The sequence below is a fragment of the Odocoileus virginianus genome, chromosome 19 (genome assembly GCF_023699985.2).
Source record: "Odocoileus virginianus isolate 20LAN1187 ecotype Illinois chromosome 19, Ovbor_1.2, whole genome shotgun sequence".
Classification (NCBI taxonomy): Eukaryota; Metazoa; Chordata; class Mammalia; order Artiodactyla; family Cervidae; genus Odocoileus; species Odocoileus virginianus.
In genome coordinates, this window is record NC_069692.1 from 23,166,915 (window position 1) to 23,188,890 (window position 21,976).

The 21,976-nt window shown below is 36.5% G+C and overlaps 1 protein-coding gene and 1 pseudogene across 1 annotated transcript in view; one reads left to right on the forward strand and one right to left on the reverse strand.

The window, feature by feature from the left end:
• The window catches only part of RPF2 (ribosome production factor 2 homolog), a 33,386-nt gene that overhangs the window by 4,516 nt on the left and 6,894 nt on the right, over positions 1-21,976 (reverse strand). Inside the window, exons 4-8 of the mRNA XM_020890378.2 lie at positions 21,771-21,810; positions 13,726-13,807; positions 13,055-13,131; positions 9,805-9,904; positions 2,205-2,307 (exon numbers count right to left, since the gene is read on the reverse strand). Of these exons, the coding sequence (XP_020746037.1) occupies positions 2,205-2,307; positions 9,805-9,904; positions 13,055-13,131; positions 13,726-13,807; positions 21,771-21,810 (402 nt within the window). The remainder of the gene's footprint in view (positions 1-2,204; positions 2,308-9,804; positions 9,905-13,054; positions 13,132-13,725; positions 13,808-21,770; positions 21,811-21,976) is intronic.
• Positions 18,164-19,272, forward strand: LOC110135387 (solute carrier family 25 member 16 pseudogene; annotated as a pseudogene).

Here is a 21,976-nt window from a genome sequence, read left to right on the forward strand (position 1 = left end):
GTTCTGTGGTGAAGCCTGGCACAGAGCCAGGTCACTAGGCTCAGAGCTGATGCTCATTCCAGGGACCACCTCTTCCTCTCCCAAGCAGAGCACAGCCCTCGGAGGCTAAGCTAATCAACATGGAGGGATTCTCCCACTAGCAGCTTGCTCTCAATCACACTGTCATTTTCTATTTCAAGTCAACAGCTAACAGGTTTTAAGGGGATACAGATATGAAAACCTGGGATTAAAATTTTACAGCAGGGTTTCTAATTTTAAAAATTCAAATCTTTTTTTTTTTCTTTATGGGAGATGCCATACTAACAGTGATTTCAACAATAAGATACTTGTTAAAGAAAGTGGATGGATGGTTATTTATAGTTACACTGTCAATTTATCCCTATTCTTAAATCTGATTTGCTAATTTTCAGTCCATTTTGCTTTGTTTTCTTTATGTTTCTTTCTCTCTCTTTTTTCTTTTTAACAAATTAATCTCTCCTTTCACTAAATACAATTAAAAAAAAAAAAAAAACAACACTTTTGGTTGTGCCATGCAGCATGTGAGATCTTATTTCCCCAACCAGGGATTGAACCTAAGTACCCAGCATTGGAAGCACAGTCTTAACCACTGAACTGCCAGGAAAATCTCACTAAATATAAGTTCCAACACAAGAGAATACTTTTTTTGAAACTGTTCACCATGAAAGAGTTTTAGATTATTGTTACTATCCATTTCTCTTTCTCAAAGATTTTTACCTTTACATTTTTAGTTCCACTGTATCCCCAGGGTCTCCCTGTTTAACATAAGTTTTCAAAAAGATTTTATGTTAGTGATTTTTCATCTTTCATTTCTTGCTCTATAAATAGGAGTCACCTATTTTATATACGTTCTTTTTCTTTATATACATATATACTTTATTGAAGTATAGTTGACTTACAATGTCTCAGGTGCACAGCAAGGTGATTCAGTTATACATATACACGTATATTGTCTTTGAAATTATTTTCTATTATAGGTTATCACAAGATATTGACTATAGTTTTCTGTGCTATACAGTAAACCTTCATTGCTTGTTGCATATCTATTCTTTTTACTCAAAAATCTAGCATTCTATTCACACTAGGTCAAATAAGTGGAACCAAAATAACATAAACAGTTTAGTTAGGCTTTTAGTTCTTAGAAGTCCCAAAACCAAGTTTGGAAGTTCAAACAACAGACTGTAGGGGCTTTCAATCTCAACTAATTATAAGAAAAAAAAACAGAAATAGGGATACCATTCACGGGGTGAAAAGAACTGAATACCTCTGACTCCATACACACTTGAGAAAAAGATGGAAATTACTGACCAAAAAAAAAAAAACCACAGGAGAACATTTAGTTCATTTGGATGTTCACTGGACACCAGCTGGTCAATCACGTATTCCATTATGACAAAAACAAAAATAAAACCATGGATGAAATGCTGAAGTCCACAGACAGTTGCACAAACAGCACACACGCACAGAAGACAGTGCCAACACCCGGCTGTCAGCACTCAGGCTGCGCTGCCAGGGCAGTGTGAAACAGACACCACGCGGACGCCCGTGCACAGGCGGCTTCTGGGACTCAGTGCATTCTTCAGGAGAGCGTGGGCTCCAACAGCGCTAGAACTTCATTTTAAATACGTGGAGTGGGGGGGAGGTCATGCTTATCTCAAAAGGCTCAGCTGTAACATGTCATTAGATTTTTAATGAAAACAAAATCAGCTTTTCAGATTTATATTTATATTGTGGTGGGGGTAAGGTAGAAGGCCTGAGCTGGAGAATGAAGGTAAAATGAAATCTAGTCACTGAATGTTCTTATTCCTTTCAGACTCCATTTTTTAGACTCAGGGTTTTGAGACATGCTTTAGCTGGCTTAAGACTTGTAGTTTGGGGCTCTAAGTCCAGTCAAGAAAAATAAGGAAATACTGCATAAAAGTAGGGCAAGTCAAGACTGAATACGTGTTTTGAGCTCAGAGAAAGTGTCTGAGGTTCCAGAGCCCTGGTAAACAGGGTTTTTAGAGGCAGAAGTCAGCAGGGGAGTGACAGACCTGAGGATTAGCACAGAGCTATTTGTCACTGCTATTTTGCAAACTCTCCAAATAAACTTCTGGTCAGACACCAATTCTCAGTTTGAACTCTATTAAATAGTCACACTAAAATGCTAACCTTGATGATTAATAAAAACATGTAAATGCACTTACTTATAGCTTCGAAAATAAATCTTCCCATTCAGTGCAGTGAAGTGCAGAACATACTCTAAACCAGCCAGGCGGATATTTGATACTGTGGGGCCTCTGAAGAAATCTAAAAGCACACATTAGGTTGTTAAAAAGAAAATTCAGTTACAAATTAGCTGCATTCTAAATAAATGCAACTCTTTAATGTCTTATCTAAAAAAGGTAAGTAGCACAAAAACTGATCCCTGAAAAAATGTGATGGTCCCATCCTTCTATCATTTAATCTCATGATTATATTTCCGTGTTTAATTCACTGAGCCATGCCATTAGGTTGGTGCAAAAGTAACTGCAGTTTTTGTATTGTTGAAACTTGGTGTTTGATATTGGAATACATTCTAAATAAATGTGCTTATACTATATATCATTTTAATGTTAATTTCCTGCTTTACGGTTTTCTGCTTATGATTTATTATTGCTGTTTATTTTATATTTATCCTAGACTATGGAGATAATGTTAGACAAAAAGCAAATTTGAGGGATTTTCTTATTCGAGTTCAAAATGGGTCATAATGCAGCAGCGACAACTCAAAACATCAACAATGTATTTGGCCCAGGAACTGCTAACCAATGTACAGTGTAGTGGTGGTTCAAGAAATTTTGCAAAGGAGACAATAACCTTGAAGGTGAGGAGCATAGTGGCTGGCAATCAGAAGCTGACAACGACCAGTTGAGAGCATCACTGAAGCCGATCCTCTTACAACTACACGAGAAGTTGCCAAAAAACTCAACATCAACCATTCTACAGTCATTTGGCATTTGGAGCAAATTGGAAAGGTGAAAAAGCTCTATAAGTGTGTGCCTCATGAAGTGACAGGAAATAAAAAAAATTGTCATTTTGAAGTGTCATTTTCTCCTACTCTACGCAACAAATGAAACATTTCTCAATCGGATTGTGACCTGCAACAAAAAGTCGATTTTACATGACAACTGGTGACGACCAGCTCAATGGCTGGACGAGAAACTCTGAAGCATTTCCCAAAGCCAAACTTGCACCAAAAAAGGTCATGGTCACTGTTTGGTGCTGCCAGTCTGCTCCACTACAGCTTTCTGAGTTCTGGTGAAACCATTACATCTGAGAAGCATGCTCAGCAAATCAATGAGGTACACTGAAAACTGCAGTGCCGGCAGCTGGCACGGGTCAACAGAAAGGACCCAATTCTTCTCCAGACAACGCCTAACTACATGTCGCCAATCAATGTTTCAAAAGTTGCACAAACTGCGCTGCAAAGTTTTGCCTCATCCAGCATATTCATGACCTCTTGCCAACCGAATACTACTTTGCGGGGAGCCAGCCTGACTGCTCAGGCTCCTTCTTGGCTCTGAGAGAGATCAAGAGGTCCCTCTCTGTCCCGCCACCCCTGATTTATTAAAGCACAGGTTGGCCTTTCTCACCTCCCTCAAGGAAATTGCTGTAGCGATCTTTCACCTGTTTTCCTGGTGCTGATAAACTCATCATGATTGAAGCCTGTTTTCTATCTAGTTAATGTTCTATTGATTTCAGTTGGGTGCTAAGGTGATGCTTTACTGTCCTTAACTGGAGGAATTGAAAACATCTGTGCCTGTAGCTCTGCACATATGCAAACCTTTGATCTATTAGCAACTCCTGTTAGCATATATATAGGTGTGGTATTCTTCAATAAAGTTGGCAGAGTCAGACGCAAGCTGACTCTGTCCCTCTCAACCCCATTTTTCTAAGTCTGTCTAAGTCTTTCTAAGTCTGTCTAAGTCTTATTTTTCTCAGGTACTCTGGTAATTGCGTTCTCGACCAGTTCGTTTGCCGGCAGGCTCCGGCACTACTTCTTCAAGCATCTTGACAACTTTTTGCAGGAAAAATGCTTCTACAACCAGAACAATGCAAAAAATGCTTTCCAAGAGTTCACTGACTCCTGAAGCACAGATTTTTATGCTATAAGAATAAACAAACTTATTTTTTGATGGCAAAAATGTATTGATTGTAATGGTTCTTATTTTGATTAATAAAGATGTGTTTGAGCCTACTTAAAATGATTTAAAATTCACGGGCTGAAACCACAATTTTGTACCAACCTAATAATTTTTCAGTTTTGAAGTTCTCCCTCTAAACCAATGCTCACCACAAGAGTATATCATGTTTACTGTGATAATTAATTTTTCAGAAAATGTAAAACAAGATATAAAATTTTAATCTACTAAGACAGGTACGTTAATATAGCAAAGGTCTATAAAAATGGCTGTTCAAACTTTGACTATTAAATTGAACTAGTGTTTGTTATATGGTGGAGGCCAACAAGAAAACGTCAACAAAGAATCTCAACTATATAAGCAAAGAAAAGCAATCTAAAGTGTTCAAGACAGAGAAGAACCACCAAGATAAGAGAGTAGGCTGTTTTCTCAGAGTGGTAGTAACACCCAAGTGGCACATGAGACAATTTTAAATTATATATACAGACAGATATAACCTACAATGCATTATATATGTTATTATATACCATTTTCCATTTAGAGTAGGAACATACGATTTCTTTTTAAAAAGAGAAATCAATTTAAAGAAAAATCTCCAGTGAACAACACTATGGATACTACATGGACATGGCTAAAGTTATAAAGATGACACGTGAATGAATAAAGTTTGGAGAATACATTAGTGAAGTTTGGTCACCTCATTCTACAGATAAGAAGACTGAACCTGAAGGAGGCTAAATGGAAACACGAATAACATTCAGCTGAGACAAGGTTATGCATGAAAAGTCATCCAACTTAATTACTTAGGAAGAGCTACCACAAGACAGATGATGTCATGAGTAGGAAATATCTCATATTCTGTCCCAATCGCACTACCCAGCACTTTCCTTCCGTCTTCCCATTAGCTCATAAGATGGGAATAATCTCCATGTACATGGACATATACATCTTTTGTAGTTTGCCTTTTCCTCCTTATGGATAATTAAGAGAAAATCACATTGCTAATGTATATAAAAGACATAAGCATGCCAACACATGTACATACCACCTTTCCTTACTACTCCAAACAAATATTCCTCAGGGATACTTTTATAAACCAAATATACTTTTCAAATTCTGATCTCAGATTTGATTATAATAAAGACAAACTTTCACATAATTTTACCAAACCCCGGCTCTTTCAGTGGCCAAGTTAATAAAGCCCCGCTCAACTGCTGTGGCAGCATTACTGAAGTCAGAGTCATTCTGGAGAACAAGATATGTAAATTCCAGTCTCCCCGAAACAGCTTTTGCAATGCAAACCATACAGGCATGTGTTTATCCATAAGATTTTAAGAAAGAAAGAAAAAAAAAAATGAAATGAGGTAGTAAGTTTTAAGAATACTACCCTTAGCTCACACCATACACAAAAATTAACTCAAAATGGATCATAAATCTAAACGTAAGATATATGGCTTCAACAATTTATAACATATAAATTATTACAAATTATATATATGCACATATATATATATGAAAAAAATCTTTGCAACCTTGAGATAAGCAAAGGTTTCTTAAACAAAACACTGCATAAACGTACCATTAAAGGAAAAAATGGCTAAAGTAGATCTCACAAAAATTTAAAACTTCTGCTCTTTAAAAGACATCACTGTTTGCAGATGACAGGATACTATACAAAGAAAATCATAAAGATGCCACCAAAAATCTACTAGAGCTTATCAATGAATACAGTAAAGTTGTAGGATACAAAATTAATACACAGAAATCTGTGCATTTCTATACACTAATAGCACACTAGCAGAGAAATAAAGGAAACAATCCCATTAACAATCATGTCAAAAAGAATAAAATACCTAGGAGAAAACCTACTTAGGAAGGTAAAAGATCTATACTCGGAAAACTGTAAGACACGGATGAAAGAAACTGAAGATGACACAAACACATGGAAAGATGTACTGTGTTCATGAGCTGGAAAAATAACATTAAAATGACCATAATACCCTATAGAGTCCAATGCAATTGGATTCCTATCAAATTACCAATGGCACAGAACTGAAACAAACGATTTTTAAATGTGTGTGGAAACACAAAAGATACAAATAGGCAAACAGTTATTTCATGCCAGGTTCTAACTGTTGCTTCTTGACATGAATACAGGTTTCTCACAAGACCAGTAAGGTGGTTTGGTAGTCCCATTTCTTTTAAGAATTTTCCACAGTGCGTTGTGATCCACCCAGTCAAAGGCTTTCACACAGTCAATGAAGCAGAAGTAGATGTTCTTCTGGAATTCCCTTGCTTTCTCTATGGTCCAACAAATGTTGGCAATTTGATCTTTGCCTTTTCTAAATCCAGCATGTACATCTGGAAGTTCTCGGTTCATGTACTGCTGAAGCCTACCTAGATTGAAGGATTGAGCATAACCTTGCTAGGATTGAAATGAGCACAACTGCACGGTAGTTTGAATATTCTTTGGCATTGCCCTTCTTTGAGAGTGGAATGAAAGCTGACCTCTTCCAGTCCCATGGCCCCTGCTGAGTTTCCCAAAGTGAAAGGTGTTACTTGCTCAGTCGTGTCCGACTCTTTGCGACCACATGCACAGTAGCCCACCAGGCTCCTTTGTCCATGGGATTCCCCAGTCAAGAATACTGGAGTGGGTTGCCATTTCCTTCTCCAGGGATCAAACCCAGGTCTCCTGCATTGTGGGCAAATTCTTTACCGTCTGAGCCACCAATTTGTCATCTACCCCCAATAAGGGGGTAGAAGACAAATCGGTTAAAGTCAGAAGGAAAGCCCCAGTTCGAAAATTTTTTCAATGGGTCAATTCTAAGCAAAAGTAACGCCTTAAGCGTGACTGTGTCCATGAGTAAAAACCCTGGAAAAGGGCACAGTAGGCTGACCACGCTACTGTTGAGATATACCAGATTTACAGTCAGAGATCAGATCAGATCCTGATTCTGCCACTTACTACCTCTTCACTCTGGACAAAAGTAAACTGGTCTCAATTTCTTCATCCACAACATGGGAATAATATCACCATAATGAACCGAGTGTTTGCTTAATTTCTAGTGTGGTTACATTTGGAAATGAGGCCTCTATCTAATAATTCAGGTGAAATGAGATATGTCATAAGGATGGGGTCTGATCCCATAGGATTAGTGTTTTGATAAAAGGAGACACTAGAAAACTTCAACCCCTCTTTCCTCTTCTCTCTCCTTCCCTTCCTCCCCAAGGAAAAGCCTTGTGAGCACATAGCAAAAAGCCATCAAGAGAATCCTCAGCAGAAACCTGGACTCTTAGAACTTTGAGAAAATAAATTTCTATTGTTTATAAGCCACCCAGTCGGTCTATGATATTTTGTTATGGCAGCCGGAGAAGACTCAGAATTACCTTTGTAAAAGCTGTAGAAAGGATTACATTTAATAAACTACTTGACCTAATCTATGGTAGTTATTTTCATTATTATATATACAATAAAGTGGAATAAAAATTAAGAAATGAGAAAGGTTAAAATAATTAAAACAACAACCAAAGATGTAGATATGGCCACTAACACAGACAAAGGCAAAGAAGAAAAAAAGTAACTGATGTAATTTAGATTTATGATAGACACAAAGAGTCGGACATGACTGAGCAACTTTCACTCACTCACACTTATATATTACTTAAGGAAGCAAAAGAGAAGCAAAATTTAGAATGAGCAAAATAGATACCTGGCGTGAAAATACTGAAGTTAACTTTTCTTTCTGGCCAATTACAAACAAAAACACATCTTCCTAACAGGACAAAAGCCCCTGATAAAATTCCCTTTACCTACTGCTCTACATTTTTCATTTGAACACACAACACCAACCAAGTTGCAAATCTGCAACTTTCTTACTTCCTATTTATATTAACAACTCAACTCTAAGTGCCAGACAATCTTACTCCATCCCTCTATCGGTTATTTCTTCTTTCCCTATGCCTTTGTGGTTTTTAACTCCCTACTGCTCATCACTGCATTATGTGGTTATTCCTGCCATCTAGTGGAAGCACAAAATAGTAAGATAAACATTTAAACAAAAGCAACAGAACTGTTTCTAACAAATTATAAGTACTTCCCTCATTAATAGTAATTAAACCTAAGAACAAGGAGAGAAAAGCTGGAAATCTGGGCCAATGTAGTACAAGTACTAGAAATCTTGGCTAAAAAAACCTCCCCTGATGTTCTCAAATATGTAATATTCAAAGAAATATTGGTCCTTGTCTTCCATGTATCGTTGGTTTTTTTTGAAATCCATGGAAAACAGAGGTAAGAACCTAAAGTAAAGACTCTGCAAAGGAATTATTTACCATGGGCAGTATGAAGAGCAGAAGTAGAAAGCACAAGCTTTGGGTTTTGATTCTGCCTCACCTACCTAATAACACTTAACCTCTGTTAGCCTCCATCTTCCCATCTGTAAACTGAAATGTTACCAAACTCAAGAGCTTTAGTAAGGGTTAAGGAGGTAAGAGAAATACTTAGTTTTTCAAAAACAGCCATTATTAATAAGAGAAATGAGAAGCCCTGAAAATTATATTCCCAACAGGACCATAAATAATTCCAATAAGGTAACATGAAAGCGATGTGTCCGCCCACAAACCTTCTTCAGTTGGCTCAGATTTGTAAAGAGCATATGTTTAATTTATTTATAAAATATATCCAAGCAACTTTTCAAAGTGATCTAGGGCAAAGTATGTAAAAACCCAAAAGAAGGGCAACCAGAAAAGTTAAGGCATAGCTTGTAACAACAGTGCAAGAAAAGCTCAAATGGAACACATTATTTAAACTTAAGAAAATTCCACTGAGTATCAGAAGAGTTAATACCTCTAGGGATAAACTAAACTACTTTCCAGAGTTAAAAACAGCTGTGGAGATGTGGTCACAGAGTATTAACTACTAGTAACCTTTAAGAAATCATAGTGAACAATAATGCCAGCTTTTCAACAAAGAAGAGAAAAAGTGGTTTAAAACTGATATATCTAACAGCAATCTCAGGCAATAACTACACTGTATACTGGAATTTAAGAAAGTGACCTGTGGACACACAGACAGGGATGTTGTCATTAGATAAAACATTAGGAATGAGTGTTGTTCACTAAGAATCAGTCATCTATAAAACCACCTTAGGAGGTTTTGTTTTTGTTTTTAAATGGAAAAGGGAGGAAGGAAATTGGTGGAGATCAAAAAAGCAAATTATATGGGGTTATAGTGTGAAAAGTCTTGTATATCAGACTAAGAAAAACTAATAGAGGTTTTTGAATTGGGAGTAGATGATGTATAATACTTTTTAAAATAGAACTTTTCAATTTTATAAATTTTATAATGCCAATAATGACAGCATATGGGTGCTGTAAGGTGTAAAATGCAGTATAAATAGGTTGGTACCAAAGTTACTACACCATCAGAAAGAAATAGTAAACTATATAGTATAATATCCCTTTAACTCTCTGTGTCTAGTAGGGAAAACAAAATAATTAAAAGGAAAAAGAGAGATCAAAAGAAAAAAGCTGCTTATCCACAGTGAAGCTGCAAACTGCCACCACCAATGACAACTCTTAGAATGCCTACTTGAGGTATCCTGCAGATAAGAATTAAAATACTTACCAATAAAAAGACTTTTTAGTCTTCTGTAGTCTTCTGTTACATCAAAATCATCACCTGCAAATATTAACATGGGTTTTGTTCCCTCAGGACATTTACTATTCTAGGAAATAAAAAAATGTGATTATATAATTATCAAGTCTAAACTGTTTATATGCTGATTTTCAAGTAGTCAATATTTATAGCGACCCATTTTCGTATTTTCTTAGCTGTCCTAAAACTATATCTATGAATAATGATTTTACTTATCTTTCTTGGCCCCATTGCAAGGCATGCGGGATCTTAGTTCCCCAATCAGGAATTGAACCTGTGACCCCTGCAGTGGAAGCACGGTTTTAACTATCGGAATGCCAGGAAGTCCCTATGAATACTGATTTTAGACTTAAAACTAGAGTGGGGATTCTTTCATTTACAGATTTTTTTAAACTAAAAAACAATTTTTTCATTCTGCACTCTTAGTATCAAGTTAATAAGTGATTAAAGAATGAGGTAAGCTACTTTCTATGCAAAGAATAAAATAAAAAGCTAAGCTGCAAAACAAACACATCTGTCTAACGGGCAACATTTCAGAGCTGAAATAAATTTAATTTCTTTGAATTATTTGTAACAATGTGCTTTTACTACTATGTCATTTGTAGTATTTTAAAATGAAAACTAAATAAGCTACCAGCTAAACATTCACATGGGAAGCAATATGTTATACAAGCTACAGAAAATATGGGCAGTCCTCACTCAACAGAATGAAAGCTCTTACTACAAAAAGTATTTTGTCTAATTCTGGCTTTTCTTTTTTTTTGGTTGCACTGCATGGTTTGTGGGATCTTAGTTCCCAAACCTGGGATTGAACTCTAGGCCCTCGGTAGTGAAAGCTCAGAGTCCTAATTGGACCTCCAGGGAACTCTCTAATTCGAGATTTTCAACACCAAAAGGAATTGTGAATTTTTGTTTTACCAAAGTGGGGGAAAAAAAAATCAAAGAGAAAAATTTCTTTTTAACTAAAGGATTAATTTAGGGAAGAAGAGTGATTGTTGGTCTGAGCTTTCCATTGATTCTAATATGTCTACTGTGACACTAACCAAGGATTTTCCAAATTGGGGGATGAGGAGATGATAAGACAACAAACAAACAAACAAACATCCTCTGCCGTTGGACCAGAGGTCATTTGTTGCTTCCCTGTTCACCATGACCACTCTTGTTGACATTTTCTGCTTTCAACCTGAACCTTAACTGTCTACTTAGGAGATGGGCTAAGTCTGACTGAGGGCCTGAATAGACCTTCCAGACCCACTGACTCTTCCGTGTTCATCTGTGCCTAACTAACCTTAAATTTTAAATCATCTCATTCCTTACACTATTCTATGCAGAATAACCATCCCTAGAATTTTGATCATCTTAGAAAACAAGTTTCTAGAATAATCACTCTATTTCCTGGTAGTGTCTAATCACTTGTTGCTTAAGTGTTAACAAAAGGATAAAGCTTGGCAATAAAAGTGGGCAAGTCAGAAAAGAAATGCCTGGTAAAGATGTCTTTAAAATGAGGAGGTGGAAATAAAGAGGAAATAAATCTGGAGAGAAAGTGCAACAAGACATGCAACTTCAAAACAAACTAAAAGTATAAGCTTGTATGATAACCAAATAACAGGTCATAGTGAAGGGGACTGGCTAATAGCCTATGTAGGGATTGCCAATGTAAGCACATTCTCATCAGTTAATGAATTTTATAGTTATGGATATGTTCCATGAGTGAAAATTTAGTACTCAATTTAAATGGTTCTTGTTAAGAACAAGCCTGCCAAACAGTAATGATGTTGTGGTCCAGTTTAGAAGCTACAACAGTGAGAGGGTATTTCTTTGCTCTGGAAGGGAAGTATAAAGAGCAGAGGGGCTGGCATGTAGGCATCAGCCAGCGCTCACATCCACTAACTGGTGACCATGCCAGCAGCCGTGGCACTGCTCATCTCCAGAGATTCATGCACAGCCCCAAAGAGAACCTGTAATACACTGTAATAAAATGATGGCATCTACAGTAAAGCATCACAGTTTACATATTTTTCAGAATACTTTTCAACATATTATTTTCACTGATAAACATTTTCACATATATTATCTCAACTGACATTGTTACACCTATGTAACACTTGACTGCCAATTGTGGGTCAGGGAAATAACTGACTTGTCAGGTCACAAATGTCACCTAAGTGACCAACAAAGGCTTCAAACCCAAGTGTTCTGTCTCTAAGCCCAATCTCACTGTTCTACCCTGTACCTGCGGAGGCTCATGTAGCTGATTAAGTGGGGATCTGATAAAAGCTCTTTTTCAAATCTACAGGAAATCTAGACAGCATGTCCTTTTCTTAGGGGAGGCTGGGAAAAGGAGTGATTATGTATTTGCTATAATTCTTTCAACTATACCAAGATCCTCAAAGATCCATAAACTGAGAACAATTACATAACCTTCCATTAAAGACTTTGGTATCCTTTCTTTCAAAATTCTTGAGTCCTAATGCTCCCCGGCCTTTTGGCTAAGATCAAGTATAGAACCAAAGTCCTTGAGTCCTAATCCAAGTTGTACAATTTGCTTTATGTATGACCCTAGGTCATCAACAGAATTCCTCTGGGTCTCTGTCACCAAATCTATACAACAGGGAAAATAATTTTGGCCGCAGAGGGCAGCTAAAAGGTCATAAGTGAAATGTTGTGTTTGTTGGACTAGATTAAGCCAGGAGCAGAGGTCAGAGGGAGCAGAAACCCAATTTGGATCCAGGAGCTGCATTGAGACAGTTTTCTTGCCTTTCTAAAACTATTTACTACTTTCTATTTCATAATCCCAAACAAAGGAGACACAAAGGTGCCAGTCCTCAAGGGAGGAGTGAGCTAGCAATTTGACGGCTAGCAGCCAAAATACTCTAGGATCACCTAGAGCTTCCCATGTTTAGAACAGGGCTCACTTTGAAAACTGAAATTTCTGAGGTTCCCCAAAATAGGTGCAGAGGGAGAGGATAGTACTTCTACTATGGGCCTAAAGGAGAGTTAGTAACAACTCTGAATTCTAACTGCCTACATATGTGTTATACACTATAAACATCTTTCTCTTTTTAAAGATAAAATGAAATTGTACTTTTTAGAGCACACTAGAATAAAAACCAAGTTCTTTCTCATTTAAGCTACAAAACTGTATCCTTTTCACCACAAGATGTCACTATTGCCCAAGAGCAACATAAAATGCTTATTTTTTAAAAATCAATTATCTTACCTTAATATCTTTAAGGGAGACAAACTTCTCAATACCTAATTCAATCATATCTAGCACATGGTAGTCATACATACGACCTAGAAAAAAAATAAATTCTCTTTTAATCATTTATTTTTCCAAAAGAGCCGCCTTATATTCACCTACTTATCTGCTTCTTTTTTTTGGTCCTTTTATCTCCCAGACATGTTCCTTCTTTCTTAAATTTTCAACTCGACCTAGAATGAACTGTTACAACCTTGGTCCTGGAAAGGATCTTAAAAGATCACTTAGCCAAACTTCCTTATTTTACAGAAGAGCAAATGAAAGTCCATGGAGGGTAATGAACTTGCCACTGAGTCAGTGACTGTGTCAACCCAAGTCTCAATACAGAGCAACGGCTTATTTTCAAATATGTTTACGGCACAGGTATTTATTAGGAAGGGATCACTTTATGTGAGAAAGTATGATACTTTTTTTTCCTAACTCTAATATTGATTTTAGGATATATGTTTTATAGTCAAAAAACCTCTACAACTTGATCGAAGGTGATATTAACATGCCCATCCTTTACCTGCAGACTGGTAGATAAATAAAAAACTAGCTTAGTGTTTACTGGTTACTCCTGAATACCATCAATCTGAGCCACAAAACTGACTATAAAATAAAAGTATTAGAAAGTAAATGATATTTACCTATTACTAGATTATTTGGCCGCTTCTTATTATGGGAGCCAAACATGAATAAAGAACAATCTGACTTCTTTGAAAAAAATTCCTGTAAAACCAAAGAAATTCCATTAAATCAATGCATAAATATAAGAACTTTAAGAATTGTACTTCTCTGAAATAAAAGGTACTCAGACTGGAAGGGAAGAGGTAAAACTGTCATTATATGCGGAAGACATGATACTAAATACAGAAAATCCTACATTCCACACAAAAACTATTAGAACTGATTGATGAATTCAGCAAAGTAGCAGGATACAAGATTAACATACAGAAGTATGCTGCATTTCTTTATACTAACAAGGAAATACCAGAAAGGGAAAGTAAAAGAAAAAAAAAAAAAATCCCTTTTTAAATCACATCAAAAAAAAAAAAACAAAAAAAAAAAAACACCACCTAGGAAAAAACCTGCCCTAGCAAGTGAAAGACTTAAACGCTGAGAACCATTAAGACAGTGACAAGGGAAACTGAAGATGATTTAAAGAAATGAAAAGACACCCCACACTCTGGATTGGAGGAATTAATATGGTTAAAATGGCCATACTATCCAAAGCAATCTACAGATTTAATGTGATCCCTATCAAATTATCCACGATATTTTTCACAGAACCAAAACAAATAATCCTAAAATTTACATGGGACCTATATATAAAATTTAGGTCCCTATATGGGACCTAAAGATCCAGAACTGCCAAAGCAATCCTGAAGAAAAAGAATAAATAAAGCAGGAGGCATAACCCTCCCAACATTCCAGACAGTACTACAAAGCTACAGTAATCAAAACAGCATGGTATTGGCACAAAAGCAGACTACGCATCAGTGGAACAGAAGACAGAGCCCAGAAATAAAGCCACACACCCATGGTCAATAATCTTCAATAAAGAAGGCAAAAATATACAAGGGAGACAAGACAAGTGGTGCTGGGAAAGCCAGACAGCTGATGTAAATCAGTGAAGTTAGAACACACCTCACACCACACATAAAAATAAACTCAAAATGGCTTAAAGACTCAAATAAAAGCAAAAATTAATAAGATCTAATCAAACTTACAAGCTTCTGCACAACAAAGGAAACCATAAACAAAATGAAAAAAGACAACGGAATGGGAGAAAATATCTGCAAACAATGAGGCAAATGAGGGCTTAATTTCCAAAATATACAAATAGTTCATACTACTCAATAAAAACAAAAAACCAACCCAAACAATGGACCCAAGACCTAAATATTCATTTCTCCAAAGAAGACATACAGATGGCCAATAAGCACATGAAAAGATGCTCAACATAGCTAATTATTAAAGAAATGCAAATCAAAACTACAGTGAGGTACCACCTCACACAAGTCAGAATGGTGGTGGTGTTGGTTTAGTTGCTAAGTCATGTCAGACTCTTGCAACCCCATGGACTACAGCCCACCAGGCTCCTCTGTTCATGAAATTCTCCAGGCAAGAATCCTGGAGTGGGTGGCCATTTCCTTCTCCAGGGGATCTTCCCAACTCAGGGATTGAACTTGAGTCTCCTGCATTGTAGGCAGATTCTTTACCAACTGAGCCACCAGGCAAAATGACTATTATAAAAAAGTCCAGGGGACCTCCCTGGCAGTCTGGTGGTTTAGACTGCGCCTCCACTGCAGGGGGCATGGGCTCCATCCCTGGCTGGGGAACTAAGATTCCACATGCCACACGATGTGACCTGCAAAAATAAAAAAGTCTATGAATAAAAAATGCTGGAGAGAGTGTAGAGAAAAAGGAACCCTCCTACACCATTGGGAATATAAGTTGGGTGAAGCTACTATGCAAAATAGTATGAAGACTCCTTGAAAAACTAAAAACAAGGGCTTCCCTGATGGCTCAGTGGTAAGGAATCCACCTGCCAATGTAGGAGACAGAGTTCAATCCCTGGTCTGGGAAGATCCCACATGTCACAGACCAACTTAGCCCGTGTACCCCCAGTACTGAGCCTGTGCTCTAGAGCCTGGGAACTGCAACTACTAAGCCCACATGCCTGAAGTCTGTGCTCCACAAAAGAAGCCACTGCAAACAGAAGCCCGAGCACTGCAACCAGAGCAGCCCCTGCTCACCACAACTAGAGAAAGCTTGTGCAGCCACAAAGACCTAGCACAGTCAACAATAAACTAATTTAAAAAACCACCAGCAATAACTGAAAACTGAGCTACCACATAATCCAGCAATCCCACTGCTGGGCACATATCTTGGAGAAAACTCTAATTCAAAAAGATGCATGCACCCCAAAATTCATAGCAGCACTATTTACAACAACCAAGACATGGGAGCAACCTAAATGTCCATCAACAGATGAATGGATAAAGATGTGGCGAGAGTGCGCACGCGCACACACACACACAGTGCAATACTACTCAGCAATAAAGAATGAAATAATGTCATTTGCAGCAATACTGATGAACCTAGAGGTGACCATAATAACTGAAGGCAGAGACAACAGCATATAACTTGTATGTATAGCCTAAAATATGACACAAATGAACTTATTTACAAGACAGACACACACACAGAAAACAAATTTACAGTCACCAAAAGGGAAAGAGGGTGGGGAAAGGATAATTTAGGAGTTTGGATTAGCAGATTCAAACTATCATACATAAACAACAAAGTCCTACTATACGGCACAGGGAACTATATTTGATATCCTGTAATAAACCATAATGAAAAAGAATATGAAGAAGAACATATATATGTATAAATGAATCACTTTGAGGTATACGAGAAACTAACTCAACATTGTAAATCAACTATACTTCAATTAAAAAGAAAAAAAAAATTGTATCTCTAAATTAAAAGCAAAATGTCCATGAGTCTTTTCAGCAGAAATTTAAAAAGACATAATAAACTAGACAGGAATAAACAAAGGAAAAGGTCTTTATTTGCAGCTTTTTATTTAAACTTTTTAAAATTTGAGGTACTTAGGGAAAATATGTAAGTTAAAGACTAAATATAAATGAAAACTACTAGGTTAATAAATTTTAAAAGGCCATTTATTTTCAGTTATGTGGTTATTTTGGAATAGCATATGAAGTATTCCATTACAGACACACATGAATATACTACAGACTTACGTGAATTAATCAATATGGTGTTTTTGGATATCTATAAATGTACTCATGAGTTTACAAGGCATTTAACTACTTTTCACTGCAAACTTCATCCATGCAGGAATCTTGCCCTAGAATCTCCGCACCATTCCAGCTGTGACTAGTTCCACTTTGTACCAAGCAAGGACTAACTGACAGATCTATGATGTTCCTACCAGTAAGAGATTTTCCTCCATTTGGCTCGAAAAAGTATTGACTTCCATTACAGATTTGAGAGAAGTGGAAATATAGTTATGGGGTATCCTAGACAGTTTCTTCTACATTAGTACCTATACTTTACATCCCACATATTGATACTTTGATTCAGTTTACAGAGAGTCCCAATATCAGCACAAAAATTAGACTGAATATGTTCCAGTTTAGTTCCAGTACAGTAAAAATTTATTTATTCATTTATTTTTGGCTTCATTAGGTCCTTGTTGTGGCACATGGACTTAGTTGCACCACAGCACATGGGACCTTAGTTCTCTGACCAGGAATGGAACCCACATCCCCTGCATCTGAAGGTAGATTCTTAGCCACTGGATCATCACAGAAGTCCAAGCTTCCTAAATTAATGGCAAATAATTAAAGAACATGTGAAGCAACCATCATCCTCAACTTCTTTACTGAGTCCAAGACCTGAGGTGTGGACCCCTAGTTTTGCATTCACTCCAGTGTTGAAAGAAGTAAATGGGACAAACAACTACCTACTTGTCTTTCTACTCCCTATGTAGAGGATAGAGTCAGAAAGTCTAAGAATTCAGGCTTTGCCATTTACTCGGGATTGGTCAACCTTTCTGAGTATCAGTTTTAAGGTGTAAATCAAAGACAGTAACACCTGCAAAAATCTGCAAGAACCACATGAGATGTCATATGTGAAAGCAATTTACACTGGGTCTGGCACCAAACAGGTGTTCAAAAAACACTTTTTAAATGTCCAAATTGGTGAAAATCCTTTCTTAAAAAAATTTTGTTTTTATATTCTCATGTTAACATCCCAAAGGTTTCCATAAACTGCCTTTCACATATATGTATATATGTGGTGTGTGTGCTAAGTCGCTCAGTTGTGTCCGATTCTTTGAGATTCCATGGACTGTAGCCCCCCAGGCTCCTCTGTCCATTGGGATTCTCCAGGTTGCCATGCCCTCCTCCAGGGGATCTTCCCAATCCAGGTCTTCCGCATTGCAAGCAGATTCTTGACTGTCTTGAGTCACCACGGAGGCCTATATATAGTACTTATCTGTCATCCTTCTCCATAAAGTCCACTTTTTATTAAAATTCTAGAGCAATTCCGCCCCGCCCGCGCGGCGATCGGTGCCCTGTCACTGCCTGCTCCGTCCATGGCTAGGGCTCTTGTGTTGTAAACTGACCACCAAAGCTCCAGACGCGTCCCTGGTCCTGATGGCAGCGGCGGCGGCGGCGGCGGCGGCCCTGGCAGCCGCCGAGCCACCTCCCGCGATGCCGCAGGCGGCAGGAACCTGAGGGCCCGCCGCCCGCCGAGACTTCTACTGGCTGCGCTCCTTCCTGGCTGGAGGTATTGCCGGATGCTGTGCCAAAACAACAGTTGCTCCCTTGGATCGAGTAAAGGTTTTGTTACAAGCTCACAACCACCATTATAGACATTTGGCTAATTACTACAAAACTGGGAGTTTCTGGTCATGTGCACAGATTAATGGCTGGATCCATGGCAGGTATGACAGCAGTTATCTGTACTTACCCTCTTGACATGGTTCGAGTACGCCTAGCATTCCAGGTGAAAGGGGAACACACTTATACAGGAATTATTCATGCATTCAAAACAATTTATGCAAAGGAAGGTGGTTTCCTTGGATTTTACAGAGGCTTGATGCCTACTATATTAGGAATGGCTCCATATGCAGCTACCCATTTGATGTAACACGTCGGCGAATGCAGTTAGGAACTGTTCTTCCAGAATTTGAAAAGTGCCTTACCATGCGGGAGACTATGAAGTATGTCTATGGACACCATGGAATTCGAAAACGATTATATCGTAGTTTATCTCTTAATTACATTTGCTGTGTTCCTTCTCAGGCAGTGGCTTTTACAACATATGAACTTATGAAGCAGTTTTTTCACCTCAATTAAAGAAAATCATGATTTCTTTTCCTTAATAACCTCTCAGAGGGAAAAATAAAATGTTAATTTAATTTGGGGGAGAACATTACTTGAAGGGGGATATTTACCCTGTCACAGGAACCACTGGTATTTTAGTACTTGATTTTTCTATTCATCACAAATCAAAAGTGCTTACTATACTTTTTGATGCCAGTAGTTATATTTTAGAACATTGCAAAAAAAAATTCCTAAGCTGATGCTGGTTAATCAGTAAGGTTACTGGAAACCATTTTAAAGTGTTATTTGAAAGTAGAACTAACTTGAATTTAAGAGGTTGCCGTTAGTTTTATTATGCTATTCCAAGATTTTAATTTTAATCATGATTTTCAAAGGCTGTAACATTGGTTTTTGTTATTATAATAAACATGCTTGGTTATATTACAGCAGAATGATGAGAACTGAAATTTTAAGTTATATGAAACACAGGTTAGAAGCCAGCATTGAAGTATTATTTATAATATGTCTCTTCTCATCATTCTGCTCCACTGGATAAAAGGACAAACACTTTTTCTTTTCATTTTTGATAAATACTGTATTAAAAAAGTAGCCATGTAGGCATTCATCAGTAAGTCACAAATTTTCAGGTCTTGCTTAAATGTTATTACCAGTTTCTGAGTGATTTAAGTATGTTTTTAAATTTCACTGTGTTTCCCAAGAGCAGTAATAAATATTGAATATCTTTGCTCTCAAAACAAATTAGCATTATAGATTTGTTTTTGTTAGATGATTTGGTGTATGTTAGAAAATTTATTTAAGTGGACTGTGAAATATCCATTAATATAGATGTGAATGTTGAAGAATGTTTCCAAGGTATTATGTTATGACACATCAACTAGTTCTTCCACATAAAATAATTTTAGTGCAATATAAACTTAAGTAGAAATGTAAAACATGATCTGAATTGCTATCCTTTATAGTAAAATGGTTTAAAATGTAAGAATTCCATTTATTATGTTCAGAGTACTTTTTTATGTTTTATTCTAAGCATGACAAAAAATGAGACGGTAACAGTTATAGTTATGTCCTCCAAAATAGCAATTTGTAGAATTAATATGATTTTTAAGGCATTAGAAAACTAAGTTGAAAGTGTTATTTCTGTTTCAATTTTTATTTTTTTGCATAAAGATCTCTTGTCATATCTTGGTGAAATTATATGAACTGGTTTCATTTTCAAAGTCTTTATTTTACAATAAATGTTTATCTTTGTATGATATATAAGTATACCCACAGGTGTACATGTGTTCCTAAAACTATTTTGTATATTTTCATTTGTGGGCTACACTGTAGCTAAATACTGCTATCAAATCTCAAGATAATTTAAATGTATAAAATAAGTATCTCAGTTATGTAATAAAGGAGGACTGCAAATATTTTTTTAAATAAAAATTTGCATTCTAAAAAATAAATAAATAAAATTCTAGAGCAAGAGAAGTCAAATTATCTCCAAAAGGCCAGATAATAAACGTTTTAGACTCTCTATATACTTTTTTTAAAAAAAGCTTTAAAATTGTAAAAACCATCTTAGCTCGTGAGCCTCAAAGAAACAGGGATTCAGCCCACAGGAAGTATATTCCCCAGCTCCTGTGCACAATTCCAAGACGGCAGTATAAGAAGTGTGCTACTGGGGGATGCCCAGTCAGGAGTTAATCAACCCAATTTCTAACAGGACTGCTGTTTCCACAACCATTCGGAGCTCTAGCAGTATGAAATTTATTACAGCCAATGAAATATCTCCTGTTTCTGGAAGAAGATCAAAGGGGAAAAGCCACAATGTCAAGTATAAGAAAAACTGTCGTTATCAACACTAGATTAAAAGAAAATACAAAATGCTAAAGATTCTACAACATAATACTTCTACACAGTGGTCACTCAACTAAAAGCACCATGGTATGACAAAATAAAACCAGCCCTGGATAAGTCATGTATGGAAGAGAGAGAATTCTGGGCTAGACTCTATATACATTTTTACTTTCACGATCTCTTCAACAAATGCCTGTGAAAAATTCAAGACTGTGATAAAAGCAACTTAATTAAAAAATGACGTTTATTTTGACAATATTTTTCTTATTATAATTTTCACTGCAGCTAGATGCCACGTTAGGATAAGACGCTCAATTTCAGTTTTTTAAGTAATTATTCAGATTCTATTCAAAAACTTTTCTTATTAAATTCACTAAGTAAAAGAACAAACTACAGGACTTCCCTGGCAGTTCAGGGGTTAAGACTCCAAACTTCCAAAACAGGGGGTGCACAGTGGGTTCAGCCCCTGGTTGGAGGAAACAAAGATTCCACATGCCATGCAGCAAACAAACAAATAAGACAAGCAATGGTATTCTTGTCAAGAGAACATAATCATGTTCTCATGTTTAGCAATAAGTCAGGCAGTGTTCCCTGTTTTAAAAATATTCGAAAAAAGAAAAGCAAAATTTTTAAAAATCAAATTTGCATTATAAAAACAGATCCATAACAAACTTCCTTTGGACAATCCATTATACAATTATACACTTAAAAGTATAATTAACTCTTTAAAATTCTATCAATATACACGCAGGTAATGAACACATACTATCCATAGTGAAGCATAAGATCTATAGTAGTATTTTTGGAAATAAAAAAGTTTTATGTCCCCTGTATGCTGCATCAAAATTTTGTAACACAGGATGATTTCTAATTCAAAATCATAAGTTAGGACTACTATTAAATTAAATGAATTAGGCTGAATAATCACTTGTATGCCCTCTTAAATCAGAGATTCTTGTACTTACCAATGATGTCTGATCCTCAAATGGCCTTGTAATATTTTTCCTAATGTTAAAAGAAAAGTGACTGTAATTTTAATAATTTTAATAAGCAATTAACCCATAACAATAAGGTAATAATATTAAATAAAGATAATTATATATTGAGATGATCAAAAAAAGAAGCTGGAAGATATTTATTCATTCAAAGATTTATTTAGTGCCAGGCACTG